This window comes from Oryctolagus cuniculus, chromosome 3 (genome assembly GCF_964237555.1).
Source record: "Oryctolagus cuniculus chromosome 3, mOryCun1.1, whole genome shotgun sequence".
Lineage (NCBI taxonomy): Eukaryota > Metazoa > Chordata > Mammalia > Lagomorpha > Leporidae > Oryctolagus > Oryctolagus cuniculus.
The window spans coordinates 183,542,615-183,565,423 of NC_091434.1; the positions used below are offsets into that span (position 1 = coordinate 183,542,615).

General features: G+C 57.0%; 1 protein-coding gene across 4 annotated transcripts in view; it reads left to right on the forward strand.

The window, feature by feature from the left end:
* The window catches only part of DENND2A (DENN domain containing 2A), a 106,535-nt gene extending 100,794 nt beyond the window's left edge, over positions 1 to 5,741 (forward strand). For all 4 annotated transcript variants that reach the window (XM_070071408.1, XM_070071406.1, XM_070071409.1 and 1 more), the window contains exons 17-20: positions 2,520 to 2,637; positions 3,193 to 3,438; positions 4,504 to 4,590; positions 5,492 to 5,741. In XM_070071408.1, the coding sequence (XP_069927509.1) occupies positions 2,520 to 2,637; positions 3,193 to 3,438; positions 4,504 to 4,590; positions 5,492 to 5,523 (483 nt within the window). In that variant the 3' untranslated portion in view covers positions 5,524 to 5,741. The remainder of the gene's footprint in view (positions 1 to 2,519; positions 2,638 to 3,192; positions 3,439 to 4,503; positions 4,591 to 5,491) is intronic.
* Positions 5,742 to 22,809: the final 17,068 nt, after the last annotated feature.

The following is a 22,809-nucleotide window of genomic DNA, read 5'->3' on the forward strand; positions in this document are numbered from 1 at the left end:
TCAGGGCTGCGTGGGGATAGGAGAGAGGCCGGGGCCAAGGACTGCTTCCACACAGCAAGGAGGGGGCCTAGGACTGCTTCCACACTGCGAGGAGGGGGCCTAGGACTGCTTCCACACAGCGAGGAGGGGGCCAAGGACTGCTTCCACACAGCGAGGAGGGGGCCAAGGGCTTCCACACAGTGAGGAGGGGGCCAAGGGCTTCCACACAGCGAGGAGGGGGCCAAGGGCTTCCACACGTTCTGACCCTGCGTGGTTTCCCAGCATTGGAGCTGTAAGCCCGTACCTTTCTAGATAGACTTTTTTTTTTTTTTTGGACAGGCAGAGTGGACAGTGAGAGAGAGAGAGAGAGAAAGGAATTCCTTTGCTGTTGGTTTACCCTCCAATGGCCGCTGTGGCCGGTGCACTGCACTGATCCGATGGCAGGAGCCAGGTGCTTCTCCTGGTCTCCCATGGGGTGCAGGGCCCAAGCACCTGGGCCATCCTCCACTGCACTCCCTGGCCACAGCAGAGAGCTGGCCTGGAAGAGGGGTAGCCGGGACAGAATCCGGTGTTCCAGCACCACAGGCGGAAGATTAGCCTAGTGAGCCACAGCACCAGCCATAGATAGACTTTTAAAGGACATTTAATAACAAAGTTCACGATAGGATTGTTGAATGGAAAAAAGTCAAGACACAAAACTAAAAACTTGATTTTGCTGCTCTCGGTGTTTTTAGAAGACAGGAGAAAGGTGCGTGCATGTGCATGTGTGTTTGTACGCGTGTGCACAGATGGGTGTGTGTGTGAGAAAGGAACCCACCAACACTTTACTGCTCTCTTGCTTTTTTAAAGTTTTGTTTTATTTATTTGAAAGACAGAGTTACAGAGAGAGGTAGAGACAGAGAGAGAGATCTTCCATCCGCTGATTCACTCCCCAAATGGCCACAACGGCTGGAGCTGCGCCAATCTGAAGCCAGAGCCTTTTCCCGGTCTCCCACGTGGGTGCAGGGGCCCAAGGACCTGGGCCATCTTCTACTGCTTTCCCAGGCCCAGAGAGCTGGATCAGAAGAGGAGCAGCCGGGACTAGAACCGGTGCCCATATGGGATGCTGGTGCTTTAGGCCAGGGAGTTAACCCACTGTGCCACAGTGCCAGCCCCACCTTATTGCTAATTTTCTTGGGGAGGGAAACAGGAAGACTGTCGGAAGACAGATGATGAGGGGTTCTCGATTATTCTAATGCTGTCATGTATCTTCCACAATGATCAACAGTTACCTTGGTGGTCAGAGAAAACAGGACACGTTCATCTCCAGAGGTCTAATTCCGATCAGGCCTTCCTATCAAGGAAGACCCCGGGCATACAGGTGGACAGCTTCTGACCTTGGCCTTGTCACACTGCTGAGAGACTTCTGCCATGGCTGTGATCATTTTCTGTTTTCTCTTCCCCAAAGCCCTCAGGCAGCCCCTCTCCAAAGCTCCCCAGATCATAAAGCCAGATACAGATCGCATTGATCACCCGTCCTGGCCAGAGGGCCCGGCCAGCACTGGCTTCCCTGTGGGGCAGAGGGCCCGGCCAGCACTGGCTTCCCTGCGGGGCAGAGGGCCCGGCCAGCACTGGCTACCCTGCGGGGCAGAGGGCCCGGCCAGCACTGGCTTCCCTGCGGGGCAGAGGGCCCGGCCAGCACTGGCTTCCCTGTGGGGCAGAGGCAGGGGAAACCACCCACTGAGTGCCTGGCACTTTTACAAGGGAAATGCGTGGATTTAGAGGCCACCACCTGCAGCACCAGCATCCCATATGTGCCCGGCTGCTTCACTTCCTGTCCAGCTCCCTGCCAATGAAAGGAGTGGGGGGTGGATGGCCCAAGTATTTGGGTCCCTGCCACCCACATGGAAGACCCCCCAAAGAAGCTCCCAGCTCCTGGTTTCAGCCTGGCCCAGCGCTGGCCATTGCAACCGTCTGGTGAGTATACCAGCAGATGGAAGATCTCTTTAAATAAATAAATCTTTAAAAAATAAAATCTTGGCCGGCACTGTGGCACAGTGGGTTAAGTCGCCACCTGCAATGCCAGCATCCCATATAGGTGCCGGATCAAGTCCCAGCTGCACCACTTCTAATCCAGCTCCCTGCTAATGTGCTTGGGAATGTAGCAAAGGACAGCTGAAGCGCTTGGGCCCCGGAACCTGCATGGGAGACCGGGAGGAGGCACCTGGCCCCGGCTTCGCATCGGCGTAGCAACAGCTGTAGTGGCCATTTGGGGGATGAACCAACAGAAGGAAGCCCTTTCTCTCCGTCTCTCTCTGACTGTCTATAACTCTGCCTGTCAAAAAAAAAAAAAGCAAGTAAGTAAAGTGGACAAGCTGAAGCTTACACAGCTTTTAAAGATCAGAGACAACGTTCAAACCCCAGGCCCTGGCTCTGAGTTCCCACTAGACCGAGACCTGAGCCGGGCCTGCCCCACGGGGCGTCTGGGGCGGAGTCGCGGCCGAGGCGCAGCTGCTGTGCGCAGCCCTGGCGCGAGGGCCCCTGCTTCCCCTGCCTTTCAGATGGACGACGAGGACTCCATCCTGCCGCGGAAGCTGCAGGTGGCCCTGGAGCACATCCTGGAGCAGAGGAACGACCTGGCCAGTGAGCAGGTTGAGGGGCCCCCGGACTGCAAGCACGGTGAGTGCGCAGCCACCCCCGGGTGGCCAGGGTCACATGGACAGGGCCACGCACTCCCGTGGGCAGGCCGGTCCCCCAGAGAGAGGCCGGCACTCGGCTTCTGCGTGCGTGGGCTGAGGGAAACGCTTCCCCCTCCTCTGTCTGCGCCTTGCAATATCTGTGTGAAGGGGGGGAGGGGCGGACATGGTGGCACAGCAGGCTAAGCTGTCCCACGTCGGAGCGCAGTTTGATTCTGGCCCAGCATCTGGGACAGCAGCAGATGATGGCTCAAGCACGTGGGTTCTTGCCACCCACGTGGGAGACCTGGATGGAGACATAGGGCTCCAGATGCCCCACTTTGGCCTGGCCCAGCCCCAGTTGTTGTAGCCGTTTGGGGGGTGAGCCGGCAGGTGTAAGCTCTCTCTCTCCCGCTGTTGCTCCGCCTTGCAAATAGCTAATTACCATATTTTTCGGTCGTGAGCGTGGCAGGACATAGCTGACCGCGTGGGGTTGCCTTTCCCCACCCACACTGAGCTCTTCTCAAAGGCGCTGTGCCCGCTTTCCCCCGCTGCCCAGGCCCCGAGTCGAGCCCCTTGAACGAGGTGGTCTCCGAAGCCTTTGTCCGCTTCTTCGTGGAGGTCGTGGGCCACTACTCCCTGTTCCTGACGCCGGGCGAGCGCGAGGAGCGGACGCTGCAGCGAGAGGCCTTCCGCAAAGCCGTCTCCTCCAAGAGCCTGCGCCGCTTCCTGGAGCTCTTCATGGAGACCCAGACGTTCCGAGGCTTCATCCAGGAGCGGGCGATGCGCCGGCAGGATGCCAAGGGTCAGCCGGGGCCGCCCAGAGCCCAGGAGGCTCAAGGGACGAGCAGGGAGGAAGGCAGGGGCAGGAGCGCGCGCCTCTCTTGGTGGAGGTGTTGCCGTGGAACCCCCGAGCCGGGTCCACACGCCCGACGCGCAGAAAGCCAGAGCACAGAGCAGGGAGCCGGGCAGCTGGGGCGTAACTCCCGGGCTCCCCGAGGGGTCAGGGTGAAGGTCCTTACGCAGTGCAATTGGGCGGTGCATGAGCAGCCCGTGTCCAGGTTCCTGGCTGCTCCGTAGCGTGGCCACATGGGCTCCAGGAGGTCTGCAGGTGGCAGCCGGCACCCGGAAGGCCCTCCACAAACCACCCCCAGGACAACCCTGGCCCTGGACCTGGGGCCCCTGCACCTTGCAGGCTGCCCGACCTCCTCGCTTCTCCGCCTCCCTGGCTGCCTGGGCTCCAGTGTACTTCACGGGAGGGGAGGGGAGGAAGAAAACATCCCAGTCTCTTCCTTAAGTCACCTGCAGCCCCTCTGGGAGCCTCACATCCCACCACGTCGGTAATGGCTGTTCAGGTGGGAGGGGAAGGCAGTGCTTGGGCGTGGCCGCACCTGGCGCTGAGAACACACACGGAGCCCTAAATTCTCCGCTGTGTGCAGAGCAGACCCGGGAGCCCTCCTCCGGGCGGCTGCCAAGGGCTGTGTGCCAAAGCGAATGGAGAGGTGGGAGACAGAAGAGCTTAGCGCTATGGAGCCTCGAAGCTCAGAAAGGGAGGGAGACAGTGCCGCAGGGTCCTACAAAGCAGCCGGAAACGGATTCCCAGGATGCCACACCGCCTGGCTAGGGCCCTGCTCGCGGGGAAGTGGAGCAAACGGAGCGCAGGAGCTTCCCCGCCGTCGCTTCACCTTGGCGACCGTGAGCCTGCACCGTGTGGACACTCGGAAGGTGTTCGCTGGATGCAAGCTTGAAAGCTCGCAGAGCAGGTGTCACGCGAGGCTCACAGGGTGATGGGAAGCCTCGGGTGATTCAGAGCCGCCGGTGTCCCCTGCGGGGCGGGGAGGGCTGAGTCGGCTGCGTGTGTCTTCCGCAGGTCTGTTTGAGGTCCGAGCCCAGGAGTACCTGGAGACCCTGCCCAGCGGAGAGCACAGTGGCGTCAATAAGTTCCTCAAGGGGCTGGGTAAGGCCAGGGCCTCGTCCCCGTCGCAGGCTCGACTGGTCCCCCCCACAGGAGCCGACGGCACAGAGCTCTGACAGCCGGGAGCGGGCGCCTTAAGCCTTAACCCTGTCCAAGTCCCTCCCGGTGCGGAAACAAGATCCCCCCGCCGTCCCCCCTCACCGCACCCCAGGGCTGTCTTGCTGTCTGTGTCTGTGTCGCCTGCTCCCCTTCCAAAGCTTCTGGACAACTGAGCCGGGAAAGCAGGCCTGGCGGTGGCACATCCCACCGAGCCGTGAGCGGCCAGTGGGGAGCAGACAAGAGGAAGAGGGCTTGGTGTATGGGAGGTGGAAACAGGACGTACGGGGACTGCGGTCGAATCAGTAGAAGGGCCCTCACTGGGAAAGGGAGAATGATGGAGGGGGCCCGCGCTGCGGCTCAGTGAGCTAAGCCACTGCGTGTGATGCCAGCATTCCAGTGGATGCTGGTTCGAGTCCCGGCTGCTCCATCTCGGATCCAGCTCCCTGCTAATGTGCCTGGGAAAGCAGTGGAAGATGGCCAGAGTCCTTGGGCCCCTGCACGCACACCCACATGGGAGACCCGAAGAAGCTCCTGGCTTCTGGCTTCAGACTGGCCAGCTCCAGCCATGTGGCTGTTTGGATAAAGCCGCCCCAGGGAGGAAGCTGGGGCTGCCGCGTCTCCCACCAGAGGCCCCCTGCCCGCACCGCTGGAGTCTTCCCCCTGCCTGGCGTGTTCAGTGCCAGCCCCCCTCCCTCTCTCAGATTAGGGGCCTGGGGAGCCCCCGAGGAGGCGGCCCCACCCCAGCTTCTGCAGGGAGAGGTGTCCAGACCACAGCTGGGATGAGAAGGGCTGGATTCGGCGCTGCCCCCTCTGCCTGGTGGAACGGTCTCCTTTTCTTTTTCAGGCAATAAGATGAAGTTTCTGCACAAGAAGTAGCCCTCAGCTCGGCCCCGAGGAAGCCCGGGCAGCGTGAACACGGGCTGTGGTAGCTCCTGGCGCAGAGGCCGGGCCGACTCCAGGCCGCCCTCCTTCAGGTCGGCACTGGAAAGGGAGCGAGGACCAGGCACAGCGCCCACGTGCCAGCGGAGCGTGGTGGTGTGGATTCTGGGGACTGGGTTTCCTAACCTTAGGTATTAAAAAAGAAAAGGAAAGTGCTTGGATTATCTGTTTATTGCCCCGGGGCTGAGACTGCTGCCCGGTCCTCTGTCGGCTCTGCCTGGCCCGGCCTGGCCCGCTGCTGTCGGGCCCAGAGGAGCCAGGGCATGGGGAAGGCGCCTCTGGCAGAAGTGGGGGCGGCCAGAGGCGGTGCCCGCGGGTTCGGGGCACGAGTCCTCCAGGTGAGGACACTGGCCCTCTCCCTGGAGTGGAGGTGGGAAGAACAGGAACCCATGTGTGGCTTCCCCAGCAAGCTGCTCTCTGCGTTGGTCAGCGGCGCCACCTGGTGGCCACGGCCAAGGCTCCTCCTCAAACGGGCCTGACTTCTTGCTGGCCGTCTTTTCCTCTTAACAGCCACGGAATCGTCCACGCCTGCGCAGCCCGTGACTTGGAGGGTCCCTCGTAAGCTCTGTGAATAAGATGTTCTGGGGTCCTCCTAAGGTTTGCAGGAGTGCCCGGAGCCCGCTGTGACACAGAGATGCCACCTTGACCCCAGTCCCTGTAGACTGTCTGCAACGGTCCCATCTCATCCTGCGCACACAGATGCATGCAATAGCAGACTTACAGGACCTCTGGGAGGGGCTTTTGGGGGCGGCCTCACTGGACTGTGCCCGCCGGGTTGTGCCCTGTGGACAGGAGCGGGGAAGGAGAAGGAAGAGGCCAGTCCGGGGGGTGCCCCACGGAGGGCCGGCGGGAGGCGAGAGGGGCCTGTGGGCAGCACGGGAAGTTCTCGGCCTGCACAGCCCTCATGCCCTCATGTCCCCTGTGGATGCCACCAGTAAGCCCGACAGAAACACAGACGTTGTGTTGTGGCTGTGGCGGTGCCAGGGGCCCGCACTGCCGGGCACGGGTTCTCGGCTCACAGGGAGTTGGGGGAAGGAGGATTCCAAGGAAGAACAGGAGCGAGAGGAAAGTGGAGAGGTTGATCTCCCGTTCCACCTGAGGGTCCTTCCCTGGTGCTGAGTCCCGGACGCCCAGCGCAGTGCACCCCAGACCGGCATCTCCGTGTGCCTCCCAGCAGTGGCAGGGAGCTGCCTGTGCAGCGGGGGTGGGGTGGCAGGACGGTGGATCCTACCAGCTCCTCGGGTGACTGTTAATAGCAATATCCTGTGTATTCTTATACTGCCCCGAAGGGACCAGATGTTTTCTAACTTATTCCGTATCACACTGTTCATTCAACGCCTCTGGTCAATAAATGTGCGTCCGTGTCGTCATTCCTCGTGGTCGCGTGGTCCTCCGTCCCGTGAGTCTGCCTCACGCTGTCCACCAGTCCTTCACTCTTCGTGTGTGTAGGGCGTTTCTGCCGTGTGACGTCACAGAGCTCTGAGAAGGCCTCTCTGTACAAGCACCTTAGCACCCCAGGTACGGAGGGACACACGGGCAGCTCAGAACGCTGCCCCTGGGCACACGAGGCCCCGTCAGAGCCCTGGAAGCCTGGAGCTGAGCCCCCATGGGGCCCCCCACGTCAGGGACTGGATGGAATTACCTCCGGCCTTGCAGGGTGAGCGCTAGCAGGAAGCTGGCGCCAGACACCGAGCCAGGCCTCGAAGCCAGGCCAGTGCACGAGGGACCTGGGGCCCGACGGCTGCTGCATTTAGATCACCAAGGCGCAGACAGACTGCTTTGCACCCGAGGGGCGCGCCTTTCCTCAGGCTCCCCTCCCCCTTCCGTGGGTGCCATCTGCTTTTGGCCACGCCTCCAGGAGAGGGCCTCAGGTCCTTGAGGCTGTTGACCACAGCACCAGGTCCAGCCGGAAACTAGTTTCTTTAAAGATAAACTTCAATTATTTCAAAGGCAGCGTTAGAGAGGCAGAGAGAGAGAGGTCTTCCATCCACTGGTTCACTCCCCAAATGGTGGCTGGGGGCTGGGCCGGGCTGAAGCCAGGAGCCAGGAGCTTCTTCTGGGTGCAGGGGCCCCAGCACCTGGGCCATCCTCCACTGCTTCCCCAGGCGCGTCAGCAGGGAGCCGGGTGGGAAGTGGAGCAGCTAGGGCTCCTACTGGAGGCTGGGCTACACCCAGCGCGGGTCGGCAGGGACTAGCTTGAAGTGCAGAGTCCCAGGGTCCATCTTGACCCAGCTGGGGCTCAGGCCGTGAGCTCTGGATTGACTGGAGTTCCCCCAGTGTCTTCCACCTCTGCAAGATCCGTCTTGGGTGGCTGCAGGCGATGGAGCCCCTCACATGCAAGTCCCCCCTGAAGTTGCAGAGTCGTCTTCGGATCAGGTTTTGGGAACAGATCTCAGCCCTCCCGTGTCCTGTGTCCTGAGTTCAGCATTACCCAAGGGCGTCTAAAACGCCTTGAAGACTCAGGACATCAACAAACAGGTGCAAGCATCCAAGGGGCCAAACTCACATGGGCACATCGACCTCGGGGCGCTGGCTCCTGAGCAGCTGGGAAGCTGCGGGATTGAGCCCCAAGGAGGGCCAGGTGGGCGTGGGGGGCTGGGGGCAGACTTCAGGGGAGCAGACGCAAGCCCAGGGTGCACCTGGCCGGGAGGGGCTGAAATGGACAGAAGAGGAAGGGGGACTCACGGCCTGGGCAAAGGTGAGCAGTGGAGCAGGGCCGTCAAACTGCTGGCATCTGCCGGGGCCAGTCACTGTCACTGTTAAACTGCTGGCATCTGCCGGGGCCAGTCACTGTCACTGTTAAACTGCTGGCATCTGCAGAGGCCAGTCACTGTCACTGTTAAAGTGCAGGCACCTGCCGGGGCCAATCACCGTCACTTGGGGCTCGCCCAGTGACCACATCTCACCTGCACCCAGCACCTGGGCAGGGATGGCTGTCACCCTCTGGCTTCTTCCTGGCTACAATTCACAGAGGCCTGGTGCCAGCTTCCCTCCCCCAGCAACCGGGCAGCCCTGGGCTCCTCACTGCCCTCTGCCTCGCCCTTCTACACCCACCTGGGCATAGTCCTCAAGGAGCACAGGGTTGGGCCCTGTGACCAAAGCTCACAGCAGCTCCCTCCCCGCCCCGCCATCCAGCTCACTCCCTCTCACCTGGCGGGAGTGTGGGCTGAGTTGTTCGGGAAGTGACCTCGGGACTGGACTCATGCAGACCCACCCCGCACTATGGCAACAGCCCATGGGCAGGTGACAGGGCTTAGGGAGGTGGCAGGACCCAGGCAGCTGCCTGACCCCGAGGCCAGCAGAGGGCAGGGCCCGGCTGCCAGAGAGCTGCCCTGGCTGTGGACAGACCCAGCCCAGGGCCGCCTGGTCCCGTTCCGGATGTTTCCTGTGGGTCTCATGGGCTGCGCTCCCTCCCTGCCTGCAGCCTGTGCAGGCGCCTGGCTCAGCGGCACTGGGGAGACCTAGGGCAAGGTCAGCGCGTCCCCCACCCCCACGGGGCGGCTGTGCCCTTGCTCCTGGCTGGCCACATGGGAAAGCAGCAGAGAATGGCCGTGCTTGGGCCCCTGCTGCCCGAGTGGGTGTGGGAGACCTGGATGGAGTTCCTGGCTCCTGGCCTTTGTGGCTGGAGAGAATCAACAGTGGAAGACCTCCCTCTCTTCCTCTGTCCCTGTAGCTCTGCCTTTGAAATAAATACAAAAGAAAAAGGGCGGTGGGTGCCCAACCGTGTAAAAACACCTAATGCCACTGAACTACAGACCAAAAACTTCTTTTTTAAAGATTTATTTTATTTATTTGAAAGACAGAGTTGGGGAGGGAGAGACTGAGGTCTTCCATCCCCTGGTTCCTTCCCCAGATGGCCACCACAGCCAGAGCTGGGCCCGTCCGAGACCAGAGCCAGAGAGCAGGAGCTTCCTGGTCTCCCACATGGGTGCAGGGGCCCAAGGACTTGGACTATCTTCCACTGCTTTCCCAGGCACATTAGCAGGGAGCTGGATCAGAAGTGGCGCAGCCAGGACTTGAACCAGTGCCCACATGGGATGCCGGCGTTGCATCCCTGTATGCCAACACTGGCCCCTTAAAACCCGCTAAAATGTTAAGTGTTGCATTAGGTACATGTTACCATGGACACATCCCTACAACAGTACTGCTATAATGAATGGGTTTATATTTTGGTGCAGTTATATCCACCATGGGTGTCTCTGACCCCACAGGTGTGTTTCACAGGATAAATGCCAACTTCTCCCTCTGATGGGTCCTTCTGTTAGGTAGGAAGTCAGTTATGAGCTTATGTGTGTGCGACATAAAGGCCTAAAGAGAAGACGTCTATGTCCAGCATATGCTGCATCTCCAGGTCATCCCAACGGTGTTTCAGGGGCAGCCCAGTATTCACATCCTGCCCTGCCCTGCCCCCTTCCACCTGATAACCTGCCAGGTGGAGGCCCCCACCCCTTCTGCCTGACAATCTTCCACAATCTCCCAGGTGCAGCCCAGTATCTGCATCTCAAACACCAATTCTCTAGGGGGTCCTGCCCACCCTTCCTCCCGTCTGATAACATTTGCATCCATAAAGTCCTTTGTTTCAGGAGGAAGTGTGTGAAGCAAGACCCATCTCCTTAACTAACACCCCCCCCCCCCGCCCCCGCCTCAACCGGACAGCGCGCTCAGCCCTCTGCCTCTCTGCTGAGCCGCCCGCCTGGTCTGGCCAGGTGTAACCTCTGCACTCAACCATGTAACCTTGCTCCCCCCCCACCACCACCGACCCCAGTCTCTCAGGCTCTGTCTGGAGAGGTGCCCATCCATCCTTACGGATGTCCCTTCCCTAATAAACCTTGCTATTTTACCTCCCACTACTCTCTGTCTCACGCCTGAATTCTTTCTTGCGCGAAGACAAGAACCCTGCAATTTCTCCGGTAACACTTCCATCCCACAGGGGTGGCTCCCAAGAGTACCTCCTGATCAGTCAGCACACTAACATTTCCCGTCTTCCCTGCAAACTTTTCTTGCTGGTCTGGGAGATGATGCAGGGATTCTTCAACCTCCAAGCAGCGCCTCGGACCAGGCAGGCGCCTAGGAGGATGCAGTGCCGGGGTCTCATTCCCACCTCCAAGCCCCCCCGCCCCAGGAATTTTACTGATCTTGCCTTCTCGCTTCCAGGCCATCCCCCCTCCCCGCCCACCCTCAGCACTGCCGGCGCTTCCCTGGGCCCCGCCCCTGAGATAAGCTGCCTCCGGCCTGGGGAACTGGCTGTGGAGATAACAGCTAAGGAGGCACCCTTGGGCAGTTCTGCTTTGCGCTGACTCCCCACCAGTGCATGCTGCAGACCGGCGGTGAGTGGGGTCTGCCCTGGATTTGCCCACCCACCCTGCCTCTGCCTGCTTAGCACGTGCAGGACCCCGAACACCAGGCCCTCCAACACCCAGGGCAGCCACACTCGCCCTGAGCACACAGCCTTCAGGGGAACGTTGAGACCTCCCTTTAACTGTGAGGTTCCCAAGCCCCCGCTCCGCCCCTCCAGGGCATCTCCCGAGGCACAGTACATATCAAAGAGAGGAGACTTTCTGGAGTGAGAGAATGCTCTAGGCTTGGTGGCAATGACTGAACAACATCCTTCTCAAAAAGATTTACTTATTTATTTGTTTATTTATTTATTGGAAAGGCAGAGCATCAGAGAAGGGGAGAGACAGAGATGGAGGGACCTCCCATCTGCTGGCTCACTCCCCCAATGGCTACAACAGCCAGAGCTGGGCCAGGTTGAAGCCAGGAGCCAGGAGCTCCATCCACGTCTCCCGCAGGAGTGGCAGAGGCTCAGGAGCTCGGGCCACCGCCCTCTGCCTTCCCAGGCGCAGCAGCGGGCAGCTGGGTGAAAGCAGAGCAGCCAGGGCTGGAACCGGCACTCCAGCGTGGGATGCTGCTGCTGCAGCAGAGGCTGACCCTTCTGTCACAACAGACCCACACATCCGTGTGACCACCTGAAAACCATCTGCTCGCCCACGTTCCGAGGGCGAACTTTACAGACGGTGAATTCTGTCTCAATCAGAAATAAAACAGGGCCGGCGCTGTGGCGCAGCGGGTAAAGCCGCTGCCTGCAGTGCTGGCATCCCATATGGACGCCAGTTCAAGTCCCATCTGCTCCACTTCTGATCCAGCTCTCTGCTATGGCCTGAGAAAGCAGTGGAAGATGGCCCAAGTGCCTGGGCCCCTGCACCTGCCTGGGAGACCCGAAGAAGCTCCTGGCTCCTGGCTTTGGATCGACACGGCTTTGGGTCGGCGCAGCTCCAGCCGTTGCTGCCAATTGGGGAGTGAACCAGTGGATGAAAGACCTCTCTCTCTGTCTCTCTCTGCCTCTCCTCTCTGTGTGTAACCCTGACTTCCAAATAAATACATAAATCTTTAAAAAAAAAGAAACACATGAGCGGCCAGTGGGGACCAGACAAGAGCCAGAGCTTGGTGTATTGGATGAGCTGGGCCTGCGGCTGCCCACAGGTATGGGAGCAAACCAGCCGCAGGAAACACATGCAGCACCCACAGCCCAACACCCGGAGAGACACAGCCCCGTGTCTCAGTGTTTGACTGAGGCCTGTGGGGTGGGTGATGACCTCGGCTACAAACCTCGTTAGGAGTGGGCATTGCGGTACACCAGGTTGGGCTGCTGCTTGCGACACCTACGTCCCATATCAGACAGCGATCCAGTCCTGGCCGCTCCACTTCCAATCCAGCGCCTTGCTAGTGCACACTGGGGAGCAGCTGATGATGGCTCAAGTGCTTGGGCCCCTTCCACTCACGTGGGAGAGCGAGATGGAGTTCCTGGCTCCCAACTGCAGGCTGACCAGCCCAGCAGTTGTAGGTACTGGGGAGTGAACCGGTGGATAGAACTCTCTTGGGGTTGACATTGTGGCTCAGCGGGTTAAACTGCCACCCTTGACACTGGCATCCCAGATGAGCACTAGTTCAAGTCCCGGCTGCTCCGTTTCTGGCCCAGTTCCCTGCCAGTGTGCCTGGGAAAGCTGCGGAAGTTGTCCCGAGTCCTTGAGCCCCTGCCACCTGGAACCCAAGCACTCCGGCCAGCACCACAGCGCCCTAGGATCTGTGTCAGCAGGAAGCTGGAGTCAGCAGCCCGAGTCGGGGCAGAGCTGGAGCTTGAACCAGACACTTGCCAACCAGCTCCCATCCCCTTCACCTTTGACTGGTGACCTGCACATAATGTGTACATGTTAGGAAACTGGTGCAGTTGTAGCCAGGTGGCCACATGGCCCAGCAACCTGAGCCAGGCTCCACCCCCATCCTAATGGGATTCGCTGCTCCTGCTTCCCTGCCCACCCTCAGGCAAAGTTTTAAAAGGGCCTGTTCCTGAACACGCGCTCTCTCGGTCCTTCTCTCCTCTCTCTAGCCTCCTCCTCTGGGCTCTGGGCTCTCTTGGCTCTTCTCTCCTGCTCTCTCTCTGTTCCTCTCTCTAGCCTCCTCCTCTGGGCTCTGGGCTCTCTTGGCCCTTCTCTCCTGCTCTCTCTCTGTTCCTCTCTCTAGCCTCCTCCTCTGGGCTCTGGGCTCTCTTGGCCCTTCTCTCCTGCTCTCTCTCAGCTCTGCTCCCTGCTCTCTCTTGGCCCTTCTCTCCTGCTCTCTCTCTCGGTTCCTCTCTCTGGTCTCTCGGCTCTGCTCTCCTCTCTCCTCTTCTCTGCTCTGTCTTCTCTCCTTTCTAGCTCCTCTCTCTGTCTCTCTCTCTTACAGTCTCCCTCCCTTTTTCCTTCGCCGCCCCTTCACTCCGGTCTGTAGGGTGTTCCCCAATAAACCCTTTCCCTTACTCCGGTGTCCAGTGTGCTTTGCGACGGCTAACATTAAGATATAACAGTACATGCCCAGGAGTCCATAGGAGAGAACCTCCAAGAAGCTGGGTTGGACCAGGGGCTCACCCAGTGATTTAGCAAAAGAAAGAGGGCTGGCTTCAAGGGATGATGAGCTGGGGACTAGTGACTCGGAAGATAGGGCGTCGCCTTAGCAAAGTTTGTGCAGACTCATCTGTGCCAGCCTTCTGCCTGCGGCGATAAGAGTGGCTCTCCTCTCTGGCCTGGGGGACACGGGCACTTTCACCAGGACACTTCTCGCTCTGCTTCTCGTGGGATAAGCAGACGGCAGAAAACACTTCCTGCCTTTCTGGACCACACATGCCTTCAGCTCAAAATAACCCCTGTGCCAAGGGGTGGCACATCCTGGTTCTCCACAGCTTAAGCTGTGTGTGCATGTGTGCACACACACACACACACATGCACGCACAGATGTCATATTTCCCCCTGCATGTCATGGGCCAAGCCTGGCAGGTTGACACCTCACTGGCAAACCAGTGATGTCTGTCTGGGCCTCGCCTGAGGGTGGGGCAGGTTGATTTCAGCCACTACCCCAGATTCTTCCCTACCCAAGTAGGCCATGGGCAGTGAGGTGTGGGTGAGGGTGAGGCACCCTCACCCCGCCCTGCCTCCTGGTTCCTACAGAACTTGGGACACAACTCTGTAGCTATAAAACAGGAGACCCCGACCCTCTCCTGGAGCACCTGTGGCCACACCCACAAAGGGTGACCTCAAAGCCGTGTCCAGGGCCAGACCCCAGGGCCTTAGGCAGGTGTGGAAGACTGGGAGGGTTGGAGGGCGGGAAGAGGGAGGAGACCAAGAGGTAGCTATGGCCTGCAGCTCCCAGGTCGCTCACAGCTGAGCTGCCCTCAGTCAGCGCAGGCCTGGGCTTGTCTTAGGGGCTATTTATAGCTCCGTGGTTGGCAGCTGCCTGCAGTGCCAGCAGCCGGGTCTCCGCACACCATGACTCAATGCAGCTCAGTCTCGCACGGCATTTACACAGAACAGGCCCTCAGCCAGGTGCCGAACCCACAGCAAATGCTCGCTAAAGGCACTTGTATGTTTCTTAAACATTTTATTGTGTGCAGACACACATGACAGAAATGCACCATCCTGACCAGGTTTAGGTGTCCAATTGCATAGGGTCAGGGTGTGCACCCCGTCAGCCACCCACGGGGCTGTGCACCCAGTCATCCACGGGGCTGTGCGCCCAGTCAGCCACCCACAGGGCTATGCACCAAGTCTCCACGGCTCCTTTCCTCCCGCCAAATAGAATCACAGTCCCCATTAAACAGTGGCTCCTCGTGTTCCAACCCCCAGCACCTGGCAACTGCTTTTCCACTTTCTTTATGAATCTGACTACTCTAGGTAGACTCATACCATCTCTGCTCTTTTAAAAAAAAAAATATTTGAAAGGCAGAGTTACAGAGAGGAAGAGGCAGAGAGAGAGGTCTTCCATTCGCTGGTTCACTCTCCAGATGGCCACAATAGCCAGAGCTGGGCCAGGCTGAAGCCAGGAGCCAGGAGCTTCTTCTGGGTCTCCCACTTGGGTGCAGGGGCCCAAGGACTTGGGCCATCTTCCACTGTTTTTCCAGGCCATAGCAGAGAGCTGGATCAGAAGTGGAGCAGCTGGGACTTGAACCAGCGCCCATATGGGATGATGGCACTGCAGGCAGCAGCTATACCTGCTATACCACAGCGCCAGCCCCAACCATGTCTGCTCTTTAAAAAAAAAAAAAATGGATTTACTGCTTGCACTGTGGCTTAGTGGCAAAGCCACCACCTGCGGCACCAGCATCCCATATGGGTGTCTGGCTGCTCCACTTCTGATCCAGCTCCTGCTAATGCACCTGGGAAAGCAGTGAAGGACGGCCCAAGTGCTTGGGCTCCTGTACCCCATGGGAGACATGGAGGAAACACCTGACTCCTGGCTTCGGATCTGCCCAGCTCTGGCCATCCTTTCTCTCCCTCTCTGTCATTCTGCCTTTCAAATACATAATTTAAAACAAAAACCAAAAAAAACCTCACTGCTGTTGTCTGTAGATGATGTGAACACAATAGTTTAAAAAAAATTATGATTGATTTGAAAGACAATGTTAGAGAAGGAGAAACAGAGAGAGGTCTTCCACCTGCCGGTTCACTCCCAAATGGCTGCAAAGGCCAGAGGTGTCCAGGCCAAAGCCAGGAGCCAGGAGACTCCTCTGAGTCTCCCACATGAGTGGCAGGAGCCCAAGGACTTGGGCCATCTTTCAGGGCTTTCCGTCTTCCACTGCTTTCCCAGGCACATTAGCAGGGAGCTGGATTGGAAGTGGAGCAGCTGGGACTCGAACTGGTGCCCATATGGGATGCCAGCATCATAGACGGTGTCTTTATCGGCTGTGCCACAGTGCTGGCCCAGTCTGCTTGAGACTGAGTGACTCCAGTCATCAGCGTAACATCTACAGGGCTCGTCTCTGTTGGAGCCTGGGCAGCATTTCCTTTCGTTTTCTAGCTGAATGAGATCCGGCGTGTGGAAGGCCCACCGTGGATGTAACCCTTCTTCCTCAGTGGGCACCGGGGTAGTTCCACGCCTGGGTGTTGTGAGCAGCGCTGCTGCGGACGTGGTGCACAGATGTCTCTTTGAGATCTTGCTTTCAAGAGGAAATCACCTCCATAAAGAAGTTTTTTAAAAGATTTATTTTGTTTATTTGAAAGCAGAGTTAGAGAGAGAGATCTTCCATCTCTCTTTAAAAAAAATGCTCTTAAAAAAATTGATTTGCAGCTCGTGCTGTGGCTGTGGCTTCGTGGGTAAAACCACCACCGGCAGCACCAGCATCCCTGGTGCCTGGCTGCCCCACTTCCAATCCAACGCCCTGCTAATGCACCTGGGAAGGCCGTGGAGGATGGCCCAATGGCTGCAATGGCCAGGGCTGGGCCAGGCCACAGGAAGGGGCCAGGAGCCAGGGGAACTCTCCGGGTGTGTTTTGGGGCACAGCAAGGACCTGTCCTTCCTCCTCCCTCTGTTTTGGATTGAACTGTGTCCTCCCCAAGTCTGCAGGGTGAGGTCCTGGCTCTCTGGAGCGCAGAGAGATTGGGCCTTTCAAGAGGAAGTGAAGTCAGAGGAGGCCCTGCGGGCAGGCCCCAGTGCAAGGCGGCCGGCATCCTTGTAAGAAGGGAATCTGGAGCGACCAGGTCTTTTGCAGTGGAGGAGAGGACCTCCCCGGAAACCAGGGGAGGGCTCAGCCGCACTTGCAGCCCCGCACCCTGTATCAGGGCCTCAGATGGAGTCTCACCTCCGCTTCTGATCTACCTCCCTGCTAACGCACACCCTGGAAGGCAGCAGATGGTGGCTCAACTACCAGAGTCCCGGCTACCCACCGTGAGACTCCAGCCGGGTTCCTGGCTCCTGGCTTTGACCTGGCCCAGTCCTGGTTGTTGTGGTCATTTAGGGAGTCAACCAATGGATGGAACATTCCTGTCTCTGTCACTGTGCCTTTCAAATGAATAATCTTAGTGAAAGAAAGCCAGCCTGCTGATCCCGGGAGCTCAGGGCCGCAGCTTCCACCACAGCTCCGGCAAGGAGCTCATTCTCTTGCTTCCTCCCCCAGTTTGCCGGCCCCCCAGACTCACACTCTGCCCTTGGCCTGTTCTCTGATTTTACAAAGAACACCCTGGGCTGGACTCCTCTTGAGATCTGTTTGTTTCAAAGACAAGTTCAGTAACAAAGTATCGCCTCTGAGTCTCCTGCCTCCTCCTACACACCTCCGCTTGGCTTTCCACAGGGGTCCTGACACTTTTCTATCTTATGCCCCACACTTTCCCAAGGAGCCCCTCCCCCAGCCTGAGCCCACCTTCCAGCTCACCCCTCCCCTCAATGGATCCACTTCAAACCCAGCTTTCTGGGCCATGTCTGCCCCCAAAGATTTTCTGGGGCTTTTTTTTTTTTTTTAAGATTTATTTATTTGAGTGGTAGAGTTACAGACAGTGAGAGGGAGAGACAGAGAGAAAGGTCTTCCATCCACCGGTTCACTCCCCAAATGACTGCAACAGCTGGAGCTGCGCCAACCTGAAGCCAGGAGCCAGGAGCTTCTTCCAGGTCTCCCACGTGGGTGCAGGGGCCCAAGCGCCTGGGCTATCTTCTACTGCTTTCCCAGGCCACAGCAGAGAGCTGGATTGGAAGAGGAGCAGCTGGGACTAGAATCTAGCGTCCATATGGGATGCCAGTGCCGCAGGTAGAGACTTAACCCACTGCACCACAGTATGGCAGGGGAGTGGGGGCAGGATCTTCCATCCACTGGTTCACTCCCCAAATGACCACAACAGCCAGGGCTGAGCCACGCCAAAACCAGGAGACAGGAACTCCATCCAGGTTTTCCATGAGGGTGGCAGGAGCCCAAGCACCTGGGCCATTCTCTGCTGCTTTCCCAGGCCATTAGCAGGGACTTGAATCAGTGCTCCATCATGGGGCTCTCACCAGGGCTGGCATGGCACAGCACACAGACCGGGTGGCGTCAAAGATGCAAGCCAGTTTTCTCAGACTCTGGAGACCGGAGGTCGGAGATCAATGGTCACAGAGCTGGCTTCTTCTGAGGCCTCTCTCCTCAGCTGGTAGATGGCTGTGATCGGCACACAACCCTCTCGCTGTGTGTACACATTTTCTTCTTAGAAGGACCCCCGTCGTGTTGGGTAAGGGCCCACCCATAGGACCCCATTTTGACTTAATTTCCTCTTTAAAAACATCATCTCCAGGGCAGACACTGTGGCACAGCGGACTGGACCACGGCTTGGGCAGCCTGCGTCCTGTATCCGTGCCTAAGGCTGAGTGCTGCTCCACTTCTGATCAGCTCCCTGCTGATGTGCCTAGGAGGCAGGAGAGACGGCTCAAGGGCTTTGGTCTCCTGGTATCAGCCAGGTCCAGCCCCAGCTGCTGCAGCATTTGGAGGGTGAACCAACAAATGGGAGATTTTTCTCTCTGTCGCACCTTCTTTCTCTTTCACACTATCTTTCAAGTAAACTAGTTAATTTACAAAAAAAATCAACAAACGAAATGACCACGGGGCAGACACTGTGGTACAGTGGGTTAAGATACCATTGCTGAACCCCAGCCCGCGCTGTGGCACAGTGGGATAAAGCTTCAGCCGGGGGGGCTGCTGGTGTCCCATATGACCACCGGCTGGAGTCCTAGCTGCTCCACTTCCTATCCAACTCCCTGCTAATGCGCCTGGGAAAGCCCTGTGCCAAGCACCATTCCAGAATCAGGAGGGGAAAGGAGAAATGGCGGGAGGTAAGCCCCAGTCTAAGTGCACCCTGGGCACACACCTCTCGGCCTGTCAGGTCCCTATCTCATTATACTTCCCCGGCTTGCTTAAAGCCTATCTCCACCGCACATGTGAGATTCTTTCCTCACCGAGGGTGGGGGTACTAACGCTGCCAGCCTGCCCGGTCTCTGCCAGGGCTCCGGCCACAGCACCGGCAGCAGGTCCTGGGGCCATCAGGCATGGGCCAGCCTCAGGGCTCCCACACCTGCTGCTTTCTGGGCTGTCTGAGCGCGCTGTTCCCTTGGACCTCTGTTCCATACCATCTTAGAAAGGCCTTCCTCCACCACCTTAGACTGGATGAATGACTTCACTGACCCCTTCAGCCCATGAGCCTGTGGCCTGTTTAGTCTTTTTTTTTTTTTTATTTAAGATTATTTATTTATTTATTGTCTTTATTTGAAAGAGACAGAGAGCGGTCTCCCATCCCCTGGTTCACTCCCCAGATGCCCTCAACAGCTGGGGTTCAGGGCTGGGCCAGGCTGCGGGGAGGAAGCTGGGAACATGGTCCAGGTACCCCAAGGGAGGCAGGGACTCTCACTTGATCCCAGGGTGCACAGGAGCCGGGAGCTGGAATCCCAAGCAGAGCCCGCAGATACGAGATGCAGGCTTCCCAAGTGACGTCTTTGCCGGTATCTTCAACGCCTGCTCTGGCTTTTTCTTTTTAAAGCAACCCTGTCTTTTCCCCAAATAAGGCTGGGGAATTCTGAAACTGACTCTCCGCACCCACTTCTTGGTTTCCATGGAGATCAGGCTGCCCGCTCCCGCCTCTCCTTCCTGGAAAGTGTGGCAGGGGAACGCTGGAGCAGGTTTGTTCTAAGAGCTGACGCACACACTGACACGCCGGCGTCGCAGGCTTCCTCTCACGTGGCGGAGCAGCACACACACAGCGCGTGCAGAGTTTGTGAGGAGTTAGATGGGATGAGAGGCAGTGAGGCCAGGTCCCAGCTGGACCGAGAAAGGGGAGCGTCCCTAAGAGACCACAAGCTTGCTTCTCCCTGGAAGCTGTCTTTAGAAGGGCCAAGCGCTGATCCCACCCCTCTGAGGTTCTTGTTTTACCCTGAGAACAGCAAGACAAAATGACCAATCCCACCCTAGGATGGGTTTTTTGTTTTATTGGAGCAGGTGACAGGATTGCAATTCTGGCCCAGTTCTGGATTTTGGCCCCGCCTTCTTATTGATTGTTAGTTATTCCCCTCCCCCTCCCCCGAAGGGTGCATCAAAGAGCCCGCACTGGTAAGTTTCTGGGGTATTCCTTCCTCCCTTGGAGCCCCACTGCCATCTGCTGCCGCAGGAGGCTTCTCAAATAAATCTTGCTTTACTCGGTAACCTGTGGAAATTCTAGAGTTTAGAGCTGAGGTCACCTACATCGTTCCGCATAACCGTTTCATTTGTAAACTTTTTAAAAAAGAGCTTTTATTTGTTTGAAAAGCAGAGTTACAAAGGGAAAGGAGAGAGAGGGAGAGACAGACATTCCATTCACTGGTTCTCTTCCCCAAAGGCCGCATCAGGGCTGGATCCAGCAGAAGCCAGGAGCCTGGAACACCACCAGGGTCTCCCACGTGGTTGGCGGGGGCCCTAGTACTTCAGCCAGCATTGCTGCTTTCCCAGGTGCATTAGCAGGGAGCAGGATCAGCAGTGGAGCAGCCAGGACTGGATCCAGGCACTCATATGGCTTAACCCACCGCAGCACAAGACTGGCCCCTCATTTGTAGCTTTCACACCACACACAGACACACGTTATTGGAAATGGCTGATCAGTGTGTTAGGGCTGATGGGAGATTCCTGTCTTCCTGCAAGAAAAACTTCAGACATGGGGGAGAGGAGCGGTGATGAGCACTTACCTGCTAGGCCAGGCAGGTGTCTCAGGCTGGAGTGGTTCTGCAGATAGGCATAGAACACTGCAGACAGGTGTAGAACACTGCAGATAGGTATAGAACACTGCAGATAGGTATAGAACACTGCAGGTAGGTGTAGAACACTGCAGATAGGTATAGAACACTGCAGATAGGTATAGAACACACATACACACACACACACACACACACACACCGCCTCAGTTTCTCTTCCCCCTTCCGGTTCTGGGACTTTGCTGGATGGAGGCTTCCTGGGTGTGAATTTCTGAAATTCCTCCCAGAACTCCAACAGCACAGCCACCCCCCGCCCCCCACTCCCTACCCCCTGAGGTGCAGGGCAGGGCAGATCCCCCTAAGCTGCCTCGGGGAAGGGATGGGACCACCTAACAACGTTCAAGACTTTGGATGTGCAAATGCTGGTCTGTTTCCCAGGCTGGCTCCCACACAGTTTCTCCCGAAGCTGAGGCTGAAGCCAATACAGGTATTTTCTTCCTTCCTTCCTTCCTTCCTTCCTTCCTTCCTTTCTTTCTTTCTTTCTTTCTTTCTTTCTTTCTTTCTTTCTTTCTTTCTTTCTTTCTTTCTTTCTTTTTTTAGATTTACGTATTTGTTTGAAAGGCAGAGTTACAGAGAGGGAAAGACTAAGGCAGAGACAGAGAGAGAAGTCTTTCAACCATTGGTTCACTCCCCAAAAGGCTGCAACAGCCAGGGCCGGGTCAGGCCGAAGCCAGGAGCTTCTTCTGGGTTTCCCTCGCAAGTGTAGGGGCCCAATCACTTGGGCCATCCTCCACTGCTTTCCCAAATGTATTAGCAGGGAGTGGGATTGGAAATGGAGCAGCCGGGATTTGAACCAGCACCCACGTGGAAAACCCGCTGCACCACAGTTTGTTAACCACAATGTCTTGGCATTACAGAGGACCTCTGTTGGCTCCTCTCTAAAATCTAATTCACCTTTTTCCGGTCCCTAGGTAGCCCCAGCTCATTTTGCTCATTTTCATGCTTCAGGAGACTGATGCGGGAGTTGATCCCCCACATTCTGTAGCTGGGCCCGAAGTGTGAGACGGCAACTTCAGCATTCTGTGGTCCCTCCCTGAGCGAGAGCTGCTTGGTCAGCAAAAACCCTGTGCAAGGGAAGTTCTACCTCAAAACCTTCTTTTCTCTTCTTTAAAACCAAAGTTCCCAACACTTTTGGGGGAGGAGTGGGTTGCTTGGAGCCAGGGTTAGGCCCCCACAAATCTAGCTTCATCCTCAAAAAGCTTTCCTTAATTTTAATGAATTTATTTTTAAGACAGAGAGAGAGAGTGCCGGGGTGAGTGCCCATCGGCCGGTTCACTCCCCAAAAGCCTCAATCCCCATCTTCCACTGGTGGCAGAAGATCCCCCTAAACTGCCCCCGATGGCATTGGTACATGCCACCTTGATGGGATTGAATTGGAATCCCCTGGTATGTTTCTAACTCTACCGTTTGAGGTAAATCAGCTTGAGCATGTCCCGAATTGCACATCTCTTCCCTCTCTTATTCCCGCTCTTATATTTAACAGCAATCACTTTTCAGTTAAGTTTCAACACTTGAGAATAACTGTGTATTGATTACAGTATTCAACCAAAAGTATTAAGTAGAACAAACAAAAAAATACTAAGAGGGATAACGTATTAAGTTGTTCATCAACAGTCAGGGGAAGGGCTGACCAAGTCACCGTTTCTCATAGTGTTCATTTCACTTTAACAGGTTTCCTTTTTGGTGCTCAGTTAGTTGTCACCGATCAGGGAGAACATACGGTATTTGTCCCTTTGGGACTGGCTTATTTCACTCAGCATAATGCTTTCCAAATTCCTGACAGGGATCACTTTTCAGTTAAAATTTAAACACCTAAGAATAATTGTGTGTTAATTACAGAGTTCAACCAATAGTACTAGAACAAAAAAAAAATACTAAAATGGATAAAGTATTGCATGTACATCAACAGTCAGTGCCCCTGAGAGAGGGCTGGGGCTCACCCAAGGTTCTCCAAGCAGGCAAGACTTTGATATGCAAATACTGGTCTACTTCCTAGGTTTGCTTCTGCTTTTTTTTTTTTTTTCATTCAATCACACAAAAAGTTCCCATTAAAAAAAGATTTATTTATTTATTTGAAAGTCAGAGTTGAGAGAGAGAAAGAGAGAGAGAGAGAGGTCTTCCATCCTCTGCTTCATTCCCCAAGTAGTTGCAAAGGCCAGCAGCCAGGATTGGGAGCCTCCTCCA